At 41.4% G+C, this 23,697-nt stretch overlaps 1 protein-coding gene across 8 annotated transcripts in view; it reads left to right on the top strand.

Annotated features, from left to right (window-relative positions):
- LOC111601512 (rho GTPase-activating protein 100F) overlaps positions 1 to 23,697 on the top strand; it is a 34,715-nt gene that overhangs the window by 1,772 nt on the left and 9,246 nt on the right. For 5 of the 8 annotated variants that reach the window (XR_002751557.2, XR_002751556.2, XM_023318108.2 and 2 more), the window contains exons 2-3: positions 3,765 to 4,041; positions 22,893 to 23,480. Coding sequence is in view for 5 of the 8 variants with exons in the window: in XM_023318108.2 (XP_023173876.2) it covers positions 3,955 to 4,041; positions 22,893 to 23,480 (675 nt within the window). In the remaining 3 variants the exon portion in view is untranslated. Of the gene's footprint in view, positions 1 to 3,764; positions 4,042 to 16,670; positions 16,725 to 22,892; positions 23,481 to 23,697 lie in introns of those variants that run through there. The other 3 variants (XR_003944143.1, XM_023318110.2, XM_023318109.2) reach the window with 1 other exon arrangement.

The following is a 23,697-nucleotide window of genomic DNA, read 5'->3' as shown; positions in this document are numbered from 1 at the left end:
ATATCTACTATATAATCCTACAGTGTAGATATACAAAGAATCGTTTTAGTGGAAGGTAGCTGAGTGTTTGGCACTTCACCGCTGTCCTTTACCTCTGCTGAGAAAATGCAGCCATGAGATCGTGCTCATCGGTAATCTTTCTGTCAAACAGAGATATAATCTATATACCAAGTTACTACTAACTGACTTCGACCCACTTTACTTCCAGAATTATCTACACATTTTTTATATATTTTTAAAAATTGACTCCGTTTCCTTATGCATCGGAAAGTAACAAAAACCAATCAATTATTACAATTTTATGCCTATCTAAATGGAAGAAGAGCTCAATGTCTAAGAGCTTTCAATGTTTGGTCAGAGCAAATATTGCTATTGATTCGTTGCTGAATTTTATTATATTTTTGTTACGGTCCACGTGGGCGGAACTTTATCAAGCACCCACCCACTCACTTATTCCAGTGTAACTTGGGCGAAATTCATGATGTCATTAAGAGTGCGTATACAGAACGGGTCTACCAAAAGAGTTGCAGTAATAAATGTTTCTATTGTGACAGTTGTAGCTGTTGCTGTTGTTGAGGATGTTGTGGTTGTTGTGGTTGTTGTTGTTGCAAATGTTGTAGGTTCCATCAACACCCGAAGACATTTTTCTTGGCTGATTGCTGCATTTTGTCGTCATGTTGTTGCTGCTTTGACACAAAGTATCGTGTAGCTCCATTTGCATGTCAGTGCCGTGGCTATTATTCTCACACACACACGCACACACTTGCAGCCACGCACACGAGAGTAGACACAGTCAGTTCTTGTCTAGAAATTATGAACAAAAATGTTGCATACCAACGGGCGCAGCTGAAAGTCATTGAATGGTGCCTGGCTGGCATTGTTGCAACGGAAGCTGCTCAGCAGTCAGTTGTCATAGCACAGCTGGACTCATACCCACACACACACACACACACACTCACACACATAGACAGATATGGCCTTAGGTATGGCATACGAGCAGCATATTTAAATGTCCTCTGCACTATTGCAACATTTTTCATTGCAAACTGCAAACGGGGAATGGGAAAATGGTGGATTAAGGACGTACTCTCTGTGCAAACTGTTTTATGGCAACAAAATCTCAGTTGGAGTCGTAGGCTAAGTGCCAGCCACATAGCTCCATTGGCCCAGTTCGTACGACGTGTCCGCCTCGACGACGACGTTGGCAGACGACATCGCCGTGGCTGTGGCTAACGCTAACCATGGTAACCGAGCTGCTGGCAAAAGTCCTTCTCTTGGCTGCTACTATTACTGCTTCTACAGCTACTACTTAATTAAAAATTCTTTGACGCTGATTTGCCGTTGCCAACGTCGTGGTCGTTGCGGCACTTGGCATTGCGGTTGCAAGTCTTTTGACAAAATCATATGCAGGCACATAAACCGAACTTGCACTCTAATCGCCCAAGTTCCGGCTAATAGCGTGTATTTGTATTTTTCTAGGGATTTGTAGCGTTAATAACATCAATCCTGGGAGCAACGTAATCGCAGCAAACAGAATAAAAATCTTTGTAAACGGTTGCACAAGTTCCCTACAGCAGCTTGGCGTTGCAGCGTTGTCTCTTTTGCAGCTAAGCGTTGCCCTTGTGTTTCTTCCGGTCTCTGGATCTGTTAGCTCGACCAGGCAACTGGAAATGCATTTTAATTAAAAATTATATCAACGTTCATTCCAGCCGCAGGGTTCTGGCAACAGTTGGGAACGCCACGAGAGTCGCTTGCTCTGGCTTCGATAATAGTTGTTAGAGCAACATGAATATGAATCTTTTGTTATGTAGATGGACCTTTTCAAGTGCCAAGAACGAACAAACACACACACATGGACACAGACAGAAAGTAGACTGATAAATATATACATTTTATTCATATACCATATCGATTAAAATAATTGAATCTCTATTTTACAACAAAAGCTGGCAACTGTAAAAGGTAATTGTGAGTTGATTCGATGAGAAACCTAAACTCGCTTCAATGAACATTGACGATTGGTAGTATTTCTTTCATTTGTGGTTAGTTTCTATGGTTATAAACGTGATTTTCGTTGTTATTGTTTGTGTTTGCTTTGTACATAAAGTATATTTAATTAATCTAATGCTGACGCTTTTTGTAGCTAGAACCCATTGAAAGTGGATGAGAAGGTTAAAATATTGCTAATGTATTTAACAGGCAAATATATTTGAATATATATAGATATAGATATAGATATAGATATAGATATATATATAGATATAGATATAGATATAGATATAGATATAGATATAGGTATAGATATAGATATAGATATAGATATAGATATATATAGATATAGATATAGATATAAATATAGATATAGACATAGATATTTAGATAAAAAGCTATAGACTTGATATTGCATAAAAATAGTCTCGTAAAACTAATTCATTACATTTATTCGATTTTGGTTATATCTTAATAGCAGTTCCTCTGGTTACCTGAAGTCAGTTATTGCTTTTCTCTTTTTTTACTGCCAATCAAAATTTCTTTTTAACAGAATTCTACAGAAAAAATTTTACAACTTTGATCGCTAAATTAATATTTACAATTGAATTTGGATCCGGATGATGCATAAACAATGTCAGAAAAACATTGCAGAATATATATTAAATATATACTAGTTCTTTAATATATAACACAGAGTTACTTAGTTAGATGACGACCATTGTACCTATATTGAAACATAGTTTATAAGGAACAATCAGCTGCAGAGCTCAAATTTTGTATATGGTGTAAGCAGGCTATGGCTACTTTAAAGAAGAAATTCACACCTGCACAATTAGATTTGAATGACAGACAGCTGACTGCAACATATATAGCTGGATTTTGGAAAGATCGAACTGTGTGTGAATGCATTTATTTGTCTGTCTTTGGATAGGATCAACGCTAAGTGCTACTAATGGATTGGGCTTAATTTGAAGAACTTAGACTAATTAAATGTGCTCAAGCTCGAAGAGATGCGAGTATGATTAAGTTGCTAAGCTCGCTGCAATTTGAATTTATTCGCTTTTACGCTGTTATTGGGATTAAAAATAGATTTCTTATCGTTGCTTAGGAGTGCAACACTTTCAGGCATCATAGTTGTCCGTGGCACAATTTGATTACAATACTCTGAGAGCTGTGCAAACAACGTATTATCGGAGCTGTGAAATCAGACAGCTACTCGATACTCGACTGTGAGTGGGCTGTGGATTGTGGATTGTGGGCTGTGGGCTGTGGGCTGTCGTATTGCTTGTATTGGTGAATGGCTGATGGCAAGTGTGGAACTCTCCAAAACTGCCTCAATGGATGTCAGGCAAATGCATATGACACATGTCTGAGCAGCTACAACTCAAAAGTAAAGTGTTTCAAAGTGTTGTTGCCTGTCAGCCGTTGCCTGCCAGCAGTATGGCAGAGCTTCATTAAGTCTCACACTGTCCCGCAAAGGCATGCAAATTGCGTTTGCTTGCTGACAATTAGGTGACAGTAAATACTTTCTGATGAGTTTGGCATTGTCAGGCACAACTCTCATTTGTTTACGCAGTCTAAGACAGTCTCTGGCTGACGAGTGTCTCAGTGGCTCAGTCAGAGGCTGCGGGCTCGAATCCAAGCTAAATGGATGAGGTGTTGTCTTAGCCGAAGGCCATAGTTTGATAGTTTGAAACTTTAAACACTATAGCAAATATAATAATAAATAATTAAATATATATATTCTTCTATCTCTCTCTCTTTCTCTGCAGCATACTATACGAGCAACGAATTAATCGAACTTGCATTTTAATATAGACTAAGCTAATGAATTTTAGTAAAATTAAGTCGATAACGCGATCACGCCCCTGGGCACTTTTCTCGAGACTTCAGCCAGGGCCACAAATGCCCCAACTGTAGCAGCAGAAGAAACACTTTCCCCATAAGGATCCCCACTCATAAATGCAGTGGAAGAAGAAGTTTACTCGATTGAAAGCAGCTACTGGAAATTCGCGTGTGCGAAGAATGCTTTGTTGTGGACGTAGAAAGGTGAGTTCGACTTAATCAAAACATAAAGCAAACGTTTTAGCTAGGCTATGCTCTGTAATCTGATCTGATACCCTGAAAATGTTTGTGACAGGCAAAAGGAGACGTGGCAAATGAGGTCGACGGTCTGAGTCGATCGAGCCATTTCCGTCTGTCTTTCCGTGACGGACGGACCGTCTTTCCTACCGTACGCGCTATATATACATATATATTATATTATATTATTTTTAAGCGCGAAAGATTTCATTTTAGATGCATTTAAAACAACATATATTCTACAATTAAGTTCCCATAGTATAGCAAATAGCAGAGATCAAGCTCTTCGCAGAGTTCAGGGTATCTCCTCGGTCTCAGCTAGAGCGCTATTACTTGTTATATTTTATTTGAATTATTATTTGAAATTTTAATATCTAACTTGGTTTAAGTACCTACTTATTTAATATAATTATTATTGTGTATATTTCTGGTAGTGAAACAAATGACTTTAAAATGAGCTTCTTTAGTGTCAATTAAATATTGAACGCTTCACTTGACTTCCAATGCCGCTTGATTGCAAAATGTGATTTACATATTTTGAGGCTGCGAGTTGCGGTGGGCGTGTTCGTACGTAAATTCATTATGTATGTGTACATACATTTTACTGTACATACGCATATATGTATGAGTAGAGCGTGTGTCAATATAATGTGCGGCGTGCCATGTGTCATGTGCCATGTTTAAACTTAATTGAACTTGTGTCGACTTTAAGTGATATCCTTGGCTGGCACAACTTAATTTGAGGTGGTCATGTAAATGAACTTCAATCGATATGCTTAATTATAGGATAATCATGAAAAATAATTGATAATCGTGTTCAGTGAAACTAAATCTGATAAACTGACGCTAGAGCCAAGCATCACTTGGCAACTGTAATGCCGGCGTGCATCGACGGCATCCATCTTAGCAGACAGCAAGCTGTATCCAGGCGACTTATAATTAAAGCACTTAAAATAACTTTTTGCTAATGCTTCCAGGCTCCACCTCGCACAACGTGCACTAAATGCATCGTAGCATGAAAGCAGGTAGACGACTCGAGGATTTGTTGTCAGTTCCTCAAGTGAATTTGTCAACTATGAGCAGCAGCAGCAGACGCTGAGGAGCTACAGTTGAAGGCATTAACAAAGCTATGGCAAACACTGGTTGGCAGCTCGCCTTCAAAGTGTGCCAACTAAAACCAAGCGGCAGAAATCGTTTCTACTCGAGCCACGCAGCTAACACAAAACCAACAAAAGTTTATCACAAAGTCAAAGGCGTTGCGTCCTGGGTCCTGCAATTTTCTCAAGATGCAGCGCAACCACACCCGCCGCCCAGAAGCGGTGCACAAAATTGATTATTTGAAGAGGGTACATTAGCTAGGCTATGCAGTTTGCAATAATTAACAAAGAGTTGAGAGTTGGGCTGAAATGCTTCATTTTATCGTAATTAAAGTTATATTTGATTTGATCTGAAAGAATCTTCATTAATACTAAGACACATCTGCAAAGAGCTCAGAGTAGAAATGTCATGACAGAGGAACAATCTTAAGAGTTAATTTCTAGTGGCTGCTGCACTTGATTTGAAGAGTGTACAACATTCGGTGCTTCGCACAAATTTCTTTATTGTTCAAATTTTCATTTATGCCACGAATAAACTTTGACTTGGCGCAGCCGTCAAAAACTTTAACAAATAAATTAATTTAGTCGCTGAGCTGCCGAGCATGGATGGGAGTTGAGCATTGCTGCGTGCTGGCTTCGGTCGATAGTCGGGATGATCGTCCTGTGGGAGTCTGGCGAATAAATAATTCAATTTACGCTTGTGGCATATTTAGCTGCGCCTGCATTTGTTTTAAATTGCATTTTCTTGGCTGCTCCTTTTGCAGTAGCAATGCGCTTGTTGCTCTTTGCTGCTGCTGCTGCTGCTGCTGCTGTGCCGCTATTTATTTTTATAATTTTTTTCCTTTCTTTGATGAGTTTCACGTCAGGGCCTGGCAAATTGATTTGTTAAACAATTTTTAATTGAAATGCAACAGCACCAGGCAATATGTCGAAGTTTGATGGAATCAACCGCCTGCTGTGTGCGGCCTGCAGCCTGCTGCCTGCTGCCTGCCGCCGGCTGGCTGTGGCATGCCACTTGTAAACAGTTAAAGTTACTCAAGTGAAATGCGCAGGCATTTCTATTGGCATACGTGGCTGGATTTGCCGCATGCCACGCTGACGGGTGTTGAATGGCAGCCAACAGGCAAATGAAGGCTGTGCAACGTGCCAGCATATTGTATTACAATAGCCGAGAGCCGGGAGCCGAGATTGGGCTGCATGTGGCTGCAACTGACACCATTTGGCAAACAGATGTGCTGCTGCACTCAGCAGCATCCAATGGAGACTACAAAAATTTCAAGTCGCATTTTTTCTAGGGCGCTTGATGAATTTATTGAATTTCATTACGCAACGCTCGGGCTGCACTCAACTATTTTGATATATTCGCATACCAAGCCACACAATGTGGCGTATACGTGTTGCGAACGCAGCCAATTTCATGCATTTCATTAAAAACAATGATGGCGACTGCTCTGCTGTCTATCAACTGTCGGAGCTTCATTTAAAAACGAACTCAAGAACTGCCAGCGAACAGCCCGATCTGTGCAATTAGTTGACAAATTGCTGCGCGCTTTATGATAGCTGATGAAAAACAATTTGCGGATGGCACGCTTCAGAGTCGCTGTAGACAATTATCAACTTGCCGCTCGGCTGGCTGCTTAAGGCTTGTCGCTTTCGGCCGCGCTTCAAGATGGCGCAGAATGCGGCATTCTGTCTAACTGACTGAAAGTTTTCTGTGTGTTCCTTGAGTGTCATTCACAAATAAATGGCGGACATTTAGGCAAGAGTAGCGGCAATGCCAGCAGCAGCAACAGCAGCTCCTTTTGATTCTTAGAGCTCTGCCAACAGCAGTTGGTGCATTTGGGGTGCATTCGAGCAGCTCACTGGATAGGCACATACACACAGAAAGCAACTGAGAGAGAGAGAGAGATAGTGGGAGATAGAGAGAGAGAGAGAGAGCAGAGACTTGCAGAATGTTTGCTTCAATGCAGATAAGAATATTGCTTCAGTTGGGGCTGCTGCAAACACACTGAAACGCAGCCACACATACACACACATATACACACACATACATATACAGAGCCCAATGCACATTCAGCGGCCACAGCTTTTGCCCAAAACAAACACTGGGAAACATTTTAGTTGTTGGAGCTGCTCCAACTTCTGTTTTAATTTTGTTTTTTCTGCTCAAGCTACTTCCGATTCGACTCCACGCAAGGGAGTACAAGGCAGTACTGTGCAATCGAAGTAAATTTTACTAAAATTGTGGCTCAAAATATATTTCAAGAACTAATATGGCTCACTGAATATCACGCAATTTAAAAGAGCTTTGCAAAAAGAAATGAAATAAGAAATTTAATATTTTCTATAAAATGTTGTGCAAATAAAAATAATTCTAAAGTTGCTTAGTTATTAGGTAATCTATGCTATGGAATCATTTATGAAGTGAAAAGAGAGACTCTTGCTGTCCATTCACCTGTTCACTTGCATCGCAGACATGGGAAACTTAGAATATATACTCAGCCTATGCTCAGAATGGCCGCTTCTCAAAGTGTTAAGATTTAAGGGTAATCTGAAATATATATGACTTATCAGTTACCAGATAAAAATATGAGGAAAATAGATAAATCATAAAGAGATTTATCCAACACTGTTTAAGGCAGAGCACAGGTTGTGTTCACGTCTGTAAAGATAGAGCTGTGATATATGCTTAAATATATTAATTTAATCACATTTAGATGGTCTCAACATGTGGTTACCACGCACAAGCTGTCGCCTTTAATTATGTTTCAGATATTCGGTTACACAGTGAAACGTAATGTACTCAAAAAGAGAACCAAATTAGTTGTCGCATTGCTCTTGCTCTTGCTACTATCATTGGCTTCATTTGCTGCCTTTCTTGCTGCCAAATAATTTGAAAAACTATTAATTGGCAACACGGGTGCAGCAAGATTTTTAATTGCAGCGCAAAAGTTTCGCTCGCCATTTGCAGGTGTTGTTGCTGCTGCTATTGTTGCAGCTGGCACGTTGGCAGAACGAAATATGTGTGCATTGGAACGGAAAACTCGGTGATAGGATAGCAAGGGAAAGTCACTGATTATGACTGTGAAAAGGGGGTAAATCTAGAGGAAGCGCAGAAAGTTGGCAAGCTGTTTCAGCGAGCACAATGGCACGGTTGATAGGGCAAATTAAGATTTGGATTGTGCTAGCCATCTGTTTACCCATCAAACAATCCATCAATCAAACCAATATACAATTGACCCATCACTGAAATATGCTCAACAGATTGAAGCCTTCGTCTAAGCTGATATTAATTAATTCGTATTGGTGAGTTGCCTTATTTGTTGCTTATTTCCACACAGCATATCGCTGTCTCTGTATTTAAACTTATTTTAATGTGACTGCTCTTTCCTTAGCTAGTCTAAAAGACTAAACTTCAACACTTCCAGAAGCCCTCTTCAAAACTTGTGACATCTGAAATATTTTCAGCTCAATTTCGTATTTTCAGTGCAAAGCAAACTAAAAGTTGTGAGGTCATGCGGGTTTATCTGGCATCTGTATTACTTTATACCTAAACCAATGTAGCAATGGGATGTATTAGTCGGCGTACAAATGTTTTAGGACTACGAGTTGTGGCTAGAACCAGTAAATTGCTTTGAGTTTCATCATCATCATTGTTATTCCAACTAATTTAGCGCTTAAATATATTTGAGTTTTCATTTTATTGCTATATATTCAATTTCTAACTTGTAATCTTTAGCATTAGTAGTAGTGACTAGTAATTATATAGTTGCGTTATTGAGTCGACGTAGTCACGGCCTCAGCTGTTTTTTATATTTGTATTTTTTAGATTTAAATTTCGTCCTGATTTAGTTTGTAACAATTTATAGCCTGCAGAAAGACAATTTCTATTAAATTCTGTTTTCAATTTGACATCACTAAAAATGATTTGATAAGTTGATAATAGTCCAGGATGTCCAATAGTCCAACGATGTAGCTAGTCAGTCATTTGATGTCAATATCATGCTAGTATTTCTGAAATGCCTTCAATATATTGGTGGGTGCAGGTATTCGATAGTCGTACGCATTGTATAATGCTTGTTGTGCACGTAAAATATTTGCCTGTCATTGCACACAACATGTCGCATTTTTTTGCAAAGAACGTGTTTATAATTTCCGGCCAGCCGTCAGATGCCGTCAGTTGAGTGCCCGTATAGCATCTAGTGGTAGCTGCTTGCGACAGTTCGCTTATTGATTGGCAAACTAATATTTGCATAGCATACCGAAGGACATCGCAGCAGGCTATTTTTTTTGTTTCTTGAAATGCCGGAACGTTTCTAAATTGAATGACAAGAATGTGCCAGCAGTGGAATGTCCATTGGGAGCTTAGTGCGCGACTGTTGACACTGCGTATGACATATTTTGTTTGGCTAAAAAATAAAATCATCAACTGATGCTGCATACATGCGGCGGCTGCACGTATGTATACTGCATTCGTGTTTGTATTGGGAGCAGTCGAGTGCAAAGGTAAACAGACACAGTTACAAACACACCCACGTCCTCGCCCACTTCCACACCCAAACGCACATGCTCAAAGCAAATGCAATGCCAAAACAAAATTAACCTCACAACCTACTGCAGCATCCATCTTACGGCATGTGCATGTAGGTGTCTTGGTAGCTGCGTCTATGTGTGCGTGTGCGTCTTGACTGTACTAAAAGCGGCTTACACCACTCACAGGTAAACTGGCTAGCCACCCACACACAGCTGCAAGTGTTTTGTGCAGCCCCAAAAACGCCCACACACGATTGTTGTGTGGATAGGTCGTGGCTTTCATTCTGTGGCCCGCTTCTGGCGGGAGTGTGTGCGGGGGTGCATGGTGGTGGTGCGGGCTGGGCAGCCTTGCCGTGACTACTACCTTAGCATTTTGGCATATCAACCCCCTCACAGCCCATGAGCGTGGTTAAAAGCTGTTTGCTTTACTGAGGATTTTCGCAACGTTTTTTGGGCTCTCGTGACGCTCGCAGCGCACGAAAGTGTGCTTCAACATTTTTTAACTTTAACGTATTTTGCATTTGCTGTGAATTTGAGTATGTGTGTGTGTGTGTGTGTGGGTGTGAGTGTATGCGGTCTCTGCTTTTGCCGACATTTGCGCTTTTACTCAGTGCGTATTTATATGCTTCGACTTGCTCTCGCCATATCTCCGGCTCGCTCTCTGCAGCGAAGAGCTTTTGTAGTAGAGAAAATTGAAACGTTTTTGGCTTTTGCGGAATGGTCTGAAAGTTTAGAGTGGCCAGACTTGGACAAAAGTTTTATTTGGCTACACTTGCTACTCCGATCATTTAATTATTTATGTTCTTTTATTTTTTCGCCCCGTTGGCCAACAACAACAAATTATCATTGTCTGACTTCTGGCCGCAAACGCAAAGTAACTCTATTGCTATTGGTGGAGGCAACTTGTAATGGCTTTGAAAATGCCATCAGCCTAAAAGGGCATACAAACCATTAATTAGTGCCGAGTGCCGCAAGCCTGGCAAGTGAACGCACACTCACACACACATGCACTCGGACGCACACACCTCAAATAATTTGTGCCAAGGTTCATTGTACGCAGGCATTGTCACTTACTTAAATGCAGGTGATATCTCTGCGAAGGTGGAAAAAAGTGTCCAAAAGGAGACGGGGGAGGCAGAGTGGGGCTGGCTGGGCTTGGCCTTAGCTATTAGCGTTTGTTGCGGCTGCCTTTTTACGCCAGCCACAATTAACTGCCAAGGTGAATGCTTGTGGCATTAATTGTCAATGAAAGCACTAAAAGCTAATTTAGCAAACTAGGCTCACAATTGAACTTTAAGCAGCTTATACCAAAAGCATAACAACAACAACAACTTGCTACAAATTGAATGCATAATTCTGGCGAGCCTAAAGCCGCACATGAAACTAGCCCTCGCTGCTTATTTGATTCCCGACCAACTATAAAAGCTCACCCACACCAGCAGCAATATTTGCCGCTCACTTGCGTGGCGACACGAAATTGTCATCAAATCTGAATGGGCATTTGTGAGTTTTTCTCTTTTCGTTATTTTCTGTTTATTTATTTTATTTTTTCACCCCTATCAGACTATCAAACCATTCGCAGTGCATAGCGATGCTGATGATGACAGCGCTTTCCGGGGGACTTCGATTTTTGAATTCGATTCAGTTGCATGAAGCGACGATTGCTGCGAGCTGCGGGCTGCGAACTCAATTTGTTTCGCCTGACAAATGTCCAGTGACAAAAAAAAAGGAGCAGCAAAGAAGAAGAATGTTTCCTCTCCGGAAGTTTGTTATTAGCCGCGCACATCCGGCGCGGCGGATAAATTTGATGCCGACTGCGCCATGCAGTGTGTGTTACGGCTTGCGTACTGCGCCGCTTATCCGCGCAGGCGTCTACGTTGCGTATACGTAACGTAACTTTTACTGCCTTTCGGATTTAGTTTTGAAATTTGCTTTGACTCTGGCTTTGCCACATGCGTTTGCTAGCGGCTTTGTTGCTGCACACAAAACGGGGTCCGCCTTCCGCTTTGCGCCTTGCGCCTTGAAAACCATTTTCAACTGCATTCATTTTGCATGAGCACGCCTGACAGTTGATTGCCCGTCAGCGCGCGGGTGCTGCGACAGCAGCGGCATTCGCCAAACTGACCCACATAAATGCTCTGTCGATTAAACCGTGACTACAACCAGCTCGTGAGTATGCGTCGTCTTGTGTGTGTGTGTGTTATGGTTTTGTGAATGATGTGGCCTAGCTTTGGGCGTAACATACACCCACCCACACACACACATACACACACACACACATGCACACATACCCACAGCTATAGCTACACCTACACATGTCATTCATGTCAGGCAGAGTTTACGTTTCAGCCATGATTTCCATTTGCTATATCTACACGATTTGAACTCCCTTGCTGGCTGGCCGGCTGGCTGACTGGCTGGCTCTTGGCTACTCTTTATCAATTGTAATGCGTTTTTAATGGCAATGCTTTATCTGTTTATGCCATCGAGGCCAGGTTATTAAAATTATTCATAATTCCCTTTGGAGTAGCGCGCTCCTTTTAACCTGTCTGCTCTATGCTTATGTGATTCCATTTAATTTTGCGCTTTGTTTCGCTTCATTTTGTTGATTTGAATTGTTTGATAAAAAAAACGGTGCGCTTTTGTCTAGGCCTAAAAATTGTTGAGTGTTTTTATTGTAGATGTCTGTTGGCCGTTATTGTTATTGTCGTTGTTGTACCTAAATCATTCATAATGCTTGCCTGTCATGCCACAATCTGGATATTTTTGAGCAAGGTTTTCCAACACACACTTAGACTCACACACGCATGATTATTATTTTTTTTTATATACTGTGATTGGCATTTCTGTGGACTTGAATATGTAAGTTGTAACGGCGATGTCAGTTTACTTAAGTGGCGAAAATAATTGCCAGGACGTGTGCGTAGGTAGTGACACTATGGGTTTTACAACTTGAGTGGGGATCACGCTTAATAGTTTAATTATAATGCTGGCTAGTAACATTAACATTCAAGTATGTTACAAGACTGAAAAAGTAAGGATAAGACAGCTTATCAAAGCTAATCAAATGATATACAAAGTTAAGATATTTATAAATAAAAAAAATAAAAAATAAATAAAAAAGAACTAGTTAATTGATTTAATTTATGAACATATGTATTCTGATATCTACGTATAGATTTATGATACTTTTAATGATTACAAACACTAAAATGTATATTAAAGTATTGTATTAAGTATAAAGTCACATAGTCATTATTGCTCATACGCCATGTAAATATGCAATGTATTATGTTAAGGTTCTTGGAATTGTATTCAATATTCAACGCTCGCTCCGTTCAATGAGGTGTTCCGTGAATTTTAAGAAGTTCAAGTCCGTTGCCATAGAAATTACATCTGGCAACGCTGTGAGTGTGCAGTGCGTCTCTCCCTTCATCGAAGAAGGGGACTAGCTCATCGTCGTCGTCGTCGGCGCATCAAACACAATTTCCAAAATCCCGACTGCCAGTTTTTTCTTATTAAATACACACACAGATACACCAATACTCACAAATACATAGACATATACTGTGACAGGCAGTCGGCCTGTCGAACTTTTGTTGGAAAAAAGCTTTCGCTCCTGTGCTCCCTTTTTAACCATAAAAAAACGTATTTAACACTGCAGGAGAGCCGTCTGCTCAGGCATGCGTATGTTTGTATATGTGTGTGTGTATGTTAGTTACAGCGTGTGTCTGTATATGTGTCTATTACTGCGTTTGCTCCACTTTCGAGTAAAGTTGTTCGGGACTTTACAACTTCGGCTGCCTTCGTCGACTGCCACTCGCTCGGCTTCTGTTCGTCGATTACAGAGCTAACAATTTCAATACGCAAAGTTCAGTTGAGCGCGTCGGACGTTGTCGTGTTTCGCTCTCGTCCTCGTACACGTCGCAGGCAACATCGTGCGTGACGCCTTTGTGTGTGTGTGTGTGTATGTGTGTGTGTGTGTGTGACAGTGTGCATGTGTGCGTAGTAGTATTTCCGCCGCAACTATATATATATTTATATATACATATATATGTGTGTACATAAATACCTGCAGAGCGGCTGACGTAGTGGCCTGGCGTATAGTAAAAGTCATTAAAAAACTTACTCAATAGGATTTCACGCACAGCCATAGTCCAACGGGAGTAGGGGCAACAGAAACAACAGCAGCAGCAGCAGCAGCAGAAGCACCAGCACCAGCACCAATACCAACGCAACCAGAAACAAAATCGCGCGCACTTCTCGGTACAGAAGTTGCACTCATTATCGTCGTGACTCTAAAATTATTGCAGAAAAGCGCATGAAATTGCCAATAAAAGTTTAATGCTGCATTAAATTGGCTAGGCGGGCACTCGATCAATAGCCTCTACATGCCACATGATAGTAGAATGGCAGTCAATTATATGTTTCAGGGAATACATACACAAAAGAACATACATATATATCCATGTGTATATACAAATATACGTATATTTTTAGAAGCGCCTTAAACAAACAGCAATATATTTAGCTAAATAACACGCGTATACATTGGGTAAGCCGACTCGCAATACATTTTGTGTCCGCTTAGGTCCGCTTAACACGCGTGCTTACACAAATCTCATGAAATTTATAATAAAATAAACGCATTATACGCAGACAATTTACTGTCGGGCATCGTTGCGTATACGCAGTGCTTGTCGTCTGGAAACGCAAACCAAAATGCGAAAACTCATCATCATTTTTGCATTTGGCATGGCGCACATGTTGACGGCGGCGATTCCAAAAGGCATCGCTTTTCGGTAGCCTCCTCCCTTCAATTTGGGACAGTCCTCCCAAATACAGAAAATTTCTATTGCTAAATGCGCGCGCTTACGCCTACAGTGCCTACTCACGCACACACACACAGAGAAATACACATATACATACACACAAAGGCGCATGGCAAGGCAGACGCACACACTTAAGGTTCAACAGCCCGACGATTGCCAGCCAAGCAGTGTCGCCGTTAGGCCCCAAAGCAGCCATTATCTTCGACAACGCAACACCACAGTCCCTCCCTCGTCACTCGTCAAGCAGCGTATATTGTGTATACGCCGCGTGGTCCATCGCTCTCGCTGCCTTTGTCTGCCGAAGTGGCAAAATGTAATTTTTGGCATTTTCAGCTACTGCCACGACAGTCTTAGCACGTCTGCCAGAAGCAGCAGCTAAAATGGAGTAACCTTTCCATTGCCAAGAATTCCCACGCAACTGGCCCTCGCAGCACCCATTCAAATTGTGAGTTTCGTTTGTTTAACTCTGTAGCAAACAGTCTCTTGAGAGATGTAACAGAAGCTAACGACTTTATTTATGAATATATTCATTGTGAACTGGTCATATATGTTTATGTTCTATTACTTTTTGGTTGCCTATTGAACTGGCTTGACTTTCGACGGCTTCTAATTTGGTCGGAGAGCAGCTTCCCTAGGCAAATTAATCACAGACTTAAAAGTTGGCAACTGTACTTATTTGATGAAATATTAAATGAATACCAAATGAAGGTAATAACACTTATTATTAAAGCGCATAATAAATATGAGCTTTATATGCTATCTATATAATCATGAGCCGATATGAAAACTGTATTAAAGCAATAAGGTTATGTCTTTCAAATTGCTGCCTTAACGGATGTCTTTGAGTTAAATTATAGTATATTTAATAAAATATTGCTAGCATAGTTAATTACCAAGTTGCGCTCTAAATTGGTAACAAAATCTAATTAATTTTCCCTAGGGCACCAAATTTTTTAAGTTCTTGTGCAGCTGCTTTACTCAAGTCTGTGTTTCTTCCTGCCACTTTGTAGTCGAACTTCCAGTTTAATTGCTTGAGAACATTTTCCTTCTTCCTCCATAAATAATATGAAGTAGTTTAGCTAAGCTCCGTGGCTTAGTGAATCGTGGGCAATGGACTAAGGTATCGGGCAACTTTTTCGCTCAGCATTTGAACTTAATACCTTTCGTATTAATGAAATTTTTTACGCGTGAAAAGCAAATTATTTACGGGGAGTTTGAAATACCAGCGATGCACGTGGTAGACGTTGTTTCTGCTGTTGCTTTCGCAGCAAACGGGCTGAAAGCTCTTTGGCCAGCGGTCGTATACCTAACGTAAATCACATGCCACTGGCTGCCGCTGTGAGTGTGCGAGTGTGCGAGTGGGCAGGGGCAAATTTCATTTCAAGCGCTATTTAAATCAATTGTGTAGAAGTTTTCAAAACGCTTGCCGCCAACCTGAAGGTAGCCGTTAAGCTGGCAGTGAAGCGTGAAAAGCAAACATAAATATCTCGCCTGGCAACAAAAGGCAGGCAAAAGGAAATCACAATACATTCATATACATGTACACGCATACCAAAAGACACTGGAATATAGATACAGCTAACAGGACCTTGTATACTTAGAAAATAGAGTTGGCGTCGAAAGCGGATAAAACGAATAAGCCAAACGAAATCAAATGAAACGAACTGAAGCCAAGCGAACCGAACCAAAACAAAGCGAGCCGAGCGAAACAGCAAAATTTCGAATTAAGCCATAAGACGTGTGTGGCAGCAACAAAAATGTATCAAATTATAACTTAAGTGCATGTTACCACCGAACAAAAGGAGCAACAACGACAACGAAGCAAAATAACAATAACTAAGACTAACCCAATAAAAAAGCAAAGCGAAAATTGCACAGCACGAAACGGGGAAACAAAAAATAAATAAATTAACTGCGAAACAAACAAAAACGAATTCGAATACAGCGACGCCTCGAGCGAGGGAGGCAAAAACTATCTTTTAAATTAGAAACATAGCCCCGGGTGGCCAGCGCGTGTGTGTGTGTGTGTGTGTGAGTGTATCCAAAAACCCAGCTTAGTCTGCAACGTCAGACATTTTTTCGTTCTCATTTTGATATTTGCGTGGGAACAGTTACGCTGGCTGCAGCAAAATTAATGTGTGAAAGGGCTACGACAGGATGTTTCCTGACCAGAAACAGCGGCCGCAAGGTGAGTGCCTCCCTGCAGACAATGCAAACATGTGTGTGTGTGTATGTGTGTGTATTTGATTCGAGCAACTTATTTATGAATGTTACATTAACTAATGATGACGCTTCGCAAGTCCCTTGCCATTAGGATGATTTGTTGAGTCATGTGCAAAAAGCTTATATGTAAAGCCTCAACATTTGTTAAAATTTATGAAAAATAATGGATACCCTGTACAGTGAATAGACAATGAACGTTTAAGCTTTTAGATTGATATTTTGCATACAAAAATAAATATTTAATAAAATAGTAATAATATTGTTACTAAAATTAGATAAATAAATATTCGATTTTGCTTAATTTCATCAGAGAAAATAAATATTTAGCTATTCCCAATAGAGGTGTCAAAATGTATAATGTATATTTATCTGTCATTCTTGCAAGTGGCTTACTTATGACCTTTTAAGATCGATTTAAACATATTTTTAAAATGTCCGTTTGACTCATGTAGAATGGAACGAAATTGTTATCTGTTCATGAAATTAAAATTTAAGTGAGAGAATATTATGCGAACGAAGTTTTTTAAATATTGTAATATTGAAAAATAGTATAATCCAGTCAAGCGGTTCATTATTAAAGATAAGAATGAATTGCATTTATTGATTGGTTGTTTAATTTGCAGTGTGAAAAAGAAACTTTAAATTTTTTAAAACTTTCAAGCTTAGAGTCAAAGAAAAGCAGAGTCCTATAACAGGTATAAGACACTGGTAAGCAGATTGGCAATTTGATATTTTCTGTAAAAGTGTAAAATCTGAGTAAAGAGATTTTCGACTGGATTGCGCGAGTTGCATAATTGAAATAAGTAAAAGTCTTTGCGTAACAAATAAATGCCAGTCATTTCGTTTGCAAACCAAGCATCTAAGGCAATTATTGTACAGAAATAGCATCTGATAACATAAGGTAGAAGCAAAGACAAGGTGAAAGCCCCTCAACTGCAAGTTCGAGTACTTCGCAGCGCCATGACATTGCATAATATACGCACCGCTTTACAGGCTGACAGCCCGACCGAAGCAACCCACCTACCTTTACATCAAATAAACTCGCCAGCAAATTTCCATGACATTTTTTTGTATTCCTATTTAATATTTATTTATTTATATGTATGTGTGGATGAACAACTGTGTGTGTGTGAGTTTTATGCAAATATTGTTTTTGCTGTGCGCACTTTGAGTTGCGACTATTTTCCACTTGTGACTCCATGGCGCGCACTCCATGGCACCTTCCCCTCCACCTCCACCTTCGCCTTAAGCGTGTGCGTGTGCTGTTTTTCCGATGCTTGCGCTTTGATGTGAGATCCTTGAACGGTTTGCGTCCTTTGTAATTTTTTGTTACATCAACAATTTATGTGCTATTTATACGGATGAATGCATAAATAAAATGTTTATAATATAAATAAAAATGCATTTTTTATAGACAACGCGCTAAGCGCAGCAAATTCCATTTGCTCTTTAAGTTTTTTAAAATATATATAAAATATGCATTAAAAAGCAGAAAAACAAACTGAAGAGTGAATGGAGCTTTTATTAGCTTCGGCAGCTTAGGCAACTTTGGCAGCTAGTTAAGAGCTTGAAGGTCTCGCCTGTGTGAAGCGCACTTCAAACATTGAAATAAAATTTCATTAGCCTCTCAGTGAGGGACGCCTGTCCTGCACAATATTTGCACAGATAATGGCTGAGCCGAAGTGTTTGTGGACTCTGTTTGTTTTTCTGGGCGCTGCCAACACACACACATACAACCACGCCCATTTACGCACGCCCATTTGGCTCCATAATTAAATTTTGCTCTGACAGCCTTGAAGGCGGCAGTTGGGGCGTGGTTGCGTGGCAGTGGCATTTTAATGAATCCTCCAGGCTCGGATGCAGAATAATGCATCGACTGTCAAGCGTTTGCTCAAGTGTTAAGCAGGCGTAGTCAAGTCAATCAATCCGGTTGGTATTTTATACGCTTACATGAAGAGCATGTTAACTGCTTCATTAAAGTGCCAGCTAAATGGGAAACTCTGTTTGTCAGTGAACTCAAGCAGCTCGCCAATAAGTGCACAGCACTATGCTAGTGTATAAATTCCTGACACCGCTTGCACAATTTTTACATTTTTCACATTTTTCACATTTTTCCTTTTCCTGCTGATCGGCATTTCGACGCTTATCCCTGTAGCCGGTCGCACTTCAGACTTGAAATTGATTTTGCGCTTAATTACATGGCTGTTCACTTAAATTTCATTCAGTTTATTGTCTTATCGCTTACCAGGCGGCGCCCATTAAATTTAATCAATAAATCAAGTATACGCCACGTTTATCCTAGTGTAGTCCCATACATACAAACAGAGAGAAGCTGCGACGGCTCATCTGTTCATGCTGCTTTGTTTGCCTTAATTTGTGGTTGGGCAATTTGAGCCTACACAATAGTTTAAGTTACCATGTCCTTAGTTCTCAGCGTCCTCACACAGCAGCCCGTACATATATTTGAAGACAAAGCGCAGCTGCCACTGACACGTATTAATAACAAAGCGCAATCTACAGCTCTAATTGGCATTGCATTACCTATTTAAATGCTTAATGCCAAAAGAGATAATTCCAATTCCTTTAGGCTTTATCAGGACAATAACTAATTTGGATGTTAGGCTTGGAAGATTAAAATATATATGTATAAACATATATGTATAAACTCATCCTTCTTCAATCAGTGTGCTGTATAAATTGACATTGGGGGAAACGTCTGCATGCAGATGATCATATCTTTTAGTCTAGTTATTAATTAGCATTGAGTGTTATTAATGATGTAACGTGCGATGTGTATCCAATCACTGCTTTGACTTTTAATAACGTATCATTAGACATTTTCCGATTTCATCAGCGCGAGGGACATTAGACAAATAACATGAGTTGGCATGTATTGAAGGGAACAATTCCTAGCCTTAATTGTATTAATTCAATGTGAAAACAATATAATAAAGCTAAGCAATTACTCAATCCAGTATCTGCCTTATACGTAGTGTCCAAGAGAGCAAAAACAAAAGAAACTGACTGTCAAGACACACATAGAGACACACACAGATTCGGGCAATCAATCAATGCGCCTCACAATCAATCAAGTAGGCAGACACAATAGACTTGGCCGGCTGACTATTTTCGAGGTATGGTGGGCAAATATAAAGTCAAATAGATCGAAGCTAAGCATGATGCATAAAGTGCTCTAAGCGCAATTTTATTGTTTAGGCCAAGTCAGAAATAATGGTAACGAATCGACCCAAAATAAACGCGCCGTGAGGCGACTGCGTAGGCTTCACTGCTGACCGCTATTGCTTTTGCTATTAACAGTTTGTCCAAAAAATATGGGCACACACACAAAGTGACTGCTAATGGCGCCTTGGCGTTTATAATTACAAATTGTCTCAATTTCCGTTTGAAGCTTTTGATGGTTTTATTGATTTTGTGGAGTCACGCAACTTCCCCCGAATGCCCCAAGTCCTTGGCTACGTAGCTGTAAAATATGTTGCCTAATAATTATCAGAATTCATCAATATTTAACAGCTCTCATAGTGCTGTGGGCCCGCACAAACACACCCACACCGCATACACATCTATTTTCAATTAGGTCGTCGCACATGAAGCATAACACAAAGGCTGGCTGTACGCTTGCCTGTCTGCAAGCAGCTGCTGCTGCCGCTGACTAAGCACAATGACAACGTCATGAAGTTTAAGTGAGTTCTTAAAAGTCTGGCAAGGCTGACTCACATCCCTTATACACATGTGTGGCTGGCGACATACGCCCCGCAATTTGCATAGCTTTGTGTAAGAGAAGAGTTGGGGCATTGCAGAGACTGCTACGCGCTCCATTTACGCAGTGGCAACGACTTGGCCCTCTCGTTAGCCACTACTTAAACTTATTGGATTTGCCGGTTAACAAACTATGTGCTTACCACTCGTAATTAGCCGCACGATGCGCTGTAAGTAATTAATGTTTGCCACAGACTCTGCAGCTATGCAACAGACAGCCGGCTAGCTCTCAGAGCTGAGGCCAGGGCGAATAATTGAATGCAAAAGGGACACGTGACAGAGACTACAACGTTTAAATTATTACACTGAACTTGACATATCCACACCGGTTGGCAGATGCCACCGCATGTGGCAGAGATCCTGAGCACAAAAAAAATTGCATACATTTATACCAACAGCCTTTACACACACACAGACTTACACAGCTGAGGGAATCGCCCTAATTGGGTTGTTTTTCCCCATTTTTGGTTGCTTTTGGCACTTCATGTATCCATTTTGTGCTGACCAGGCCTTAGGCACGCAATGCATTTGCCCATACACAGAACCACATACAGCTGAATCTACATAAATACATATTTAAGCGCAATAAATATTTTTGGGGTCAAAAAACAACAGCAAAGTTAACGCCAATTGCACAGCGGCCTCGCTATTATTGAATACACTTGTTCAGCTCGGCGCAATGGGCAGTGGCACGCCCCCTTTTAGCTATTGCTGCCCGCACGCAATGGGGCGGGCACCGCAGCAACAAGAACTATAAGTGTGTTAATAATGCCCCAAGTATTCTACAGTTGTAAATTATTTACGAGTGGTCATATTTGGTTATGCACCAGCAACGGCAAGGACGGCAAGGACAGCAAGGAGAAGTGGCTAGGAGTGCTGCAGTTGAAGTTGTTGCTCGACGCTGAGATACTCTCTGCTCAGCATGAGATGCAATCTGTTGGCTCTACAGCCCTCTGCAGAGATTCAATTAGTTTAGGGTATATAAGCAGTAAGCAAACAGCAAAGGAATGAAATAAAATTGTTATAAACGGACTTTTATAGTTGAATGCCAGCGACCAAAAACTTGAGAGATAGACAAAGTGCAAAACGCTCAAGGGCTCTGCGAATATGTATATAAAATAATGCCTATTTGGCTAAGAGAATGGAAGAATGGGAATGGCGTTTGAGCACAAAACTTTGGCGACAGCTGCAAAACTTTGACAAAGTTGCACAACATCAACAAAGCAGCAACAATAGCTTAAGCAGAAGCAAACAGCGACAGCAACAGCAACAGCAACAGCAACAGCAACAGCAACAGCAATAACAACAATAATAATAATAATAAGAGTGAAACTCTGGAGATGCACAGCTTAGGCAGAAACCCGAACGAGTAGCGAACCCAACATATGTCAAACTTTGGCAATTTCGAGCATTTTTTTGTTGGTTTTTTGCTTTGCTGTGGGCGTACATGATTTTTGGCAAACCACAGCGCAAGACTCAAGTGTACACTTGACTAGCGCTGGCTCTGGCGCTGGCCCTGTCCCTGGCCCAGAGTGTGCTGACGAGATTTGCCTTTAGGGTGGCCGGCCACAGTCAACGCTAAGTTGCTTGCCCATTAAAAACTTCGTTGTGTGCTGTGGATGGCAGCAGGAGGATCGGCAACAGCAGCAGCAACTTCATTTAAAGTGAATTTTGTTTGCTATAACCAAACCGAGACCCCAATCTCAGCCCCAGCTGCACATAGCCATTTTCCTGCAAAAAATCAAAGTTGTACGTTGTTGTTGTCGCTGGCGTGTGACATTATCAACGTCACGTGCCCGCCCGTCTGGTTACAGCTCACCTCAGTACAGTTGCCTCGAAGCTCTCTTTGCATGACGCCCCAACGACATCCGGTCAGCCACGAGCTCAAAGTGACGTGGCAGTGACAGAAATTGCAGTTGGTAGAAATGGAAAAGTCCAACTATGTAACGAAATAATTATTGCACAGTTTGTGGGCCAAGTCTTGCGCAATTTGGGCAAAATGTCACCGATAAGAGCCGCGAGTTTGATTGAAGTCCAGCAACCTGCCTGTTCCGCGTGCAATTTAAGTCTTAACAAAGCTGCGACTGCGAAATTGGCTTAATTAATGCAAAGCAAAGTCTTTTAGCGACGCTTAAGTCAGCGTGAGCTTTGGCGTTGCGAGGCTGGGAGGGGTCGGGTCCTGTAGTGCAGTGACTAGCCAACTAGCGACAGCTGCTGGATGTCGCAGCAGTAACAACAATTTGCTTAATTTATGCAACGACGCGTTGCACTTTAGAGCCGCATTTGCATTAAGCTCTCTGAGCATACATTAACTGAACGGAAACTAAATAGAAAACTTGTTTTGTTTACCTTGCAGGAAAATGGAAGATCAGTTCCTGATGTTACAGCCAGTCCGGGCCGTGCACCGCCCGGCCCGCTGCCCGCCAACCAGCTGTCCGGCATGGGCAACCAGCAGCAGCACCACCTTCATGCCAACCAGCAGCAGCAACAGCAGCAGCAGCACCATGGCAACCAACAACAGAATCGCGGCCAAAGCGGAAACACAAATGGCTCTGGCGGCGTCAAGGATCCGGTGCTGCTCCAAGGCGACTTTCGCAAGGTCAGTGGCATCAGCTCGGAGATCTTTCGACAGATAGAAGCTGTTGAGAATGATCATGACCCGAACACCGCGGCGGCGCTGGAGGCAGTGGAGCGGCGTGGCGAGATGATTGTGCGCATCTTGGAGCCACGGTCCATGGGTAGCAAACATGCCGTGGATGCGGCACACAAGCTAATGAATAAGGCCGATGGTCGGCACACGGTGCAGCTGGTGGAGATTGTGAAGCGACCTGGTCAAACTCTCGGTCTCTACATACGGGAGGGCAATGGCGCCGACCGAACCGACGGCGTCTTCATATCCCGCATCGCCCTCGAGTCGGCAGTCTACAACAGCGGCTGTCTAAGGGTAAGGAAAATCGACATGTTTTCTCGCAATGGAAAATATTTATTGTGAAGCACTAGTTCGCCTTGCTTCATTTCTTTTTATTTCTATCCATTTTCATTTTCTTTTGCATTGCTTCCAAGCGCATATCCTCCAAGTCTTCCTGCAAGCCTAGCCTCTTACTTATCTGCTCCTCGTGCTGTACCTGGGCATAGCTGGACTCCATACCGCTGTCATCCAT

The sequence above is a fragment of the Drosophila hydei genome, unplaced genomic scaffold (assembly GCF_003285905.1).
Source record: "Drosophila hydei strain 15085-1641.00,03,60 unplaced genomic scaffold, DhydRS2 tig00000063-arrow-pilon, whole genome shotgun sequence".
Classification (NCBI taxonomy): Eukaryota; Metazoa; Arthropoda; class Insecta; order Diptera; family Drosophilidae; genus Drosophila; species Drosophila hydei.
Note: the sequence above shows the minus strand (reverse complement) of the source record. Positions and strands in the feature narration are given on the sequence as shown.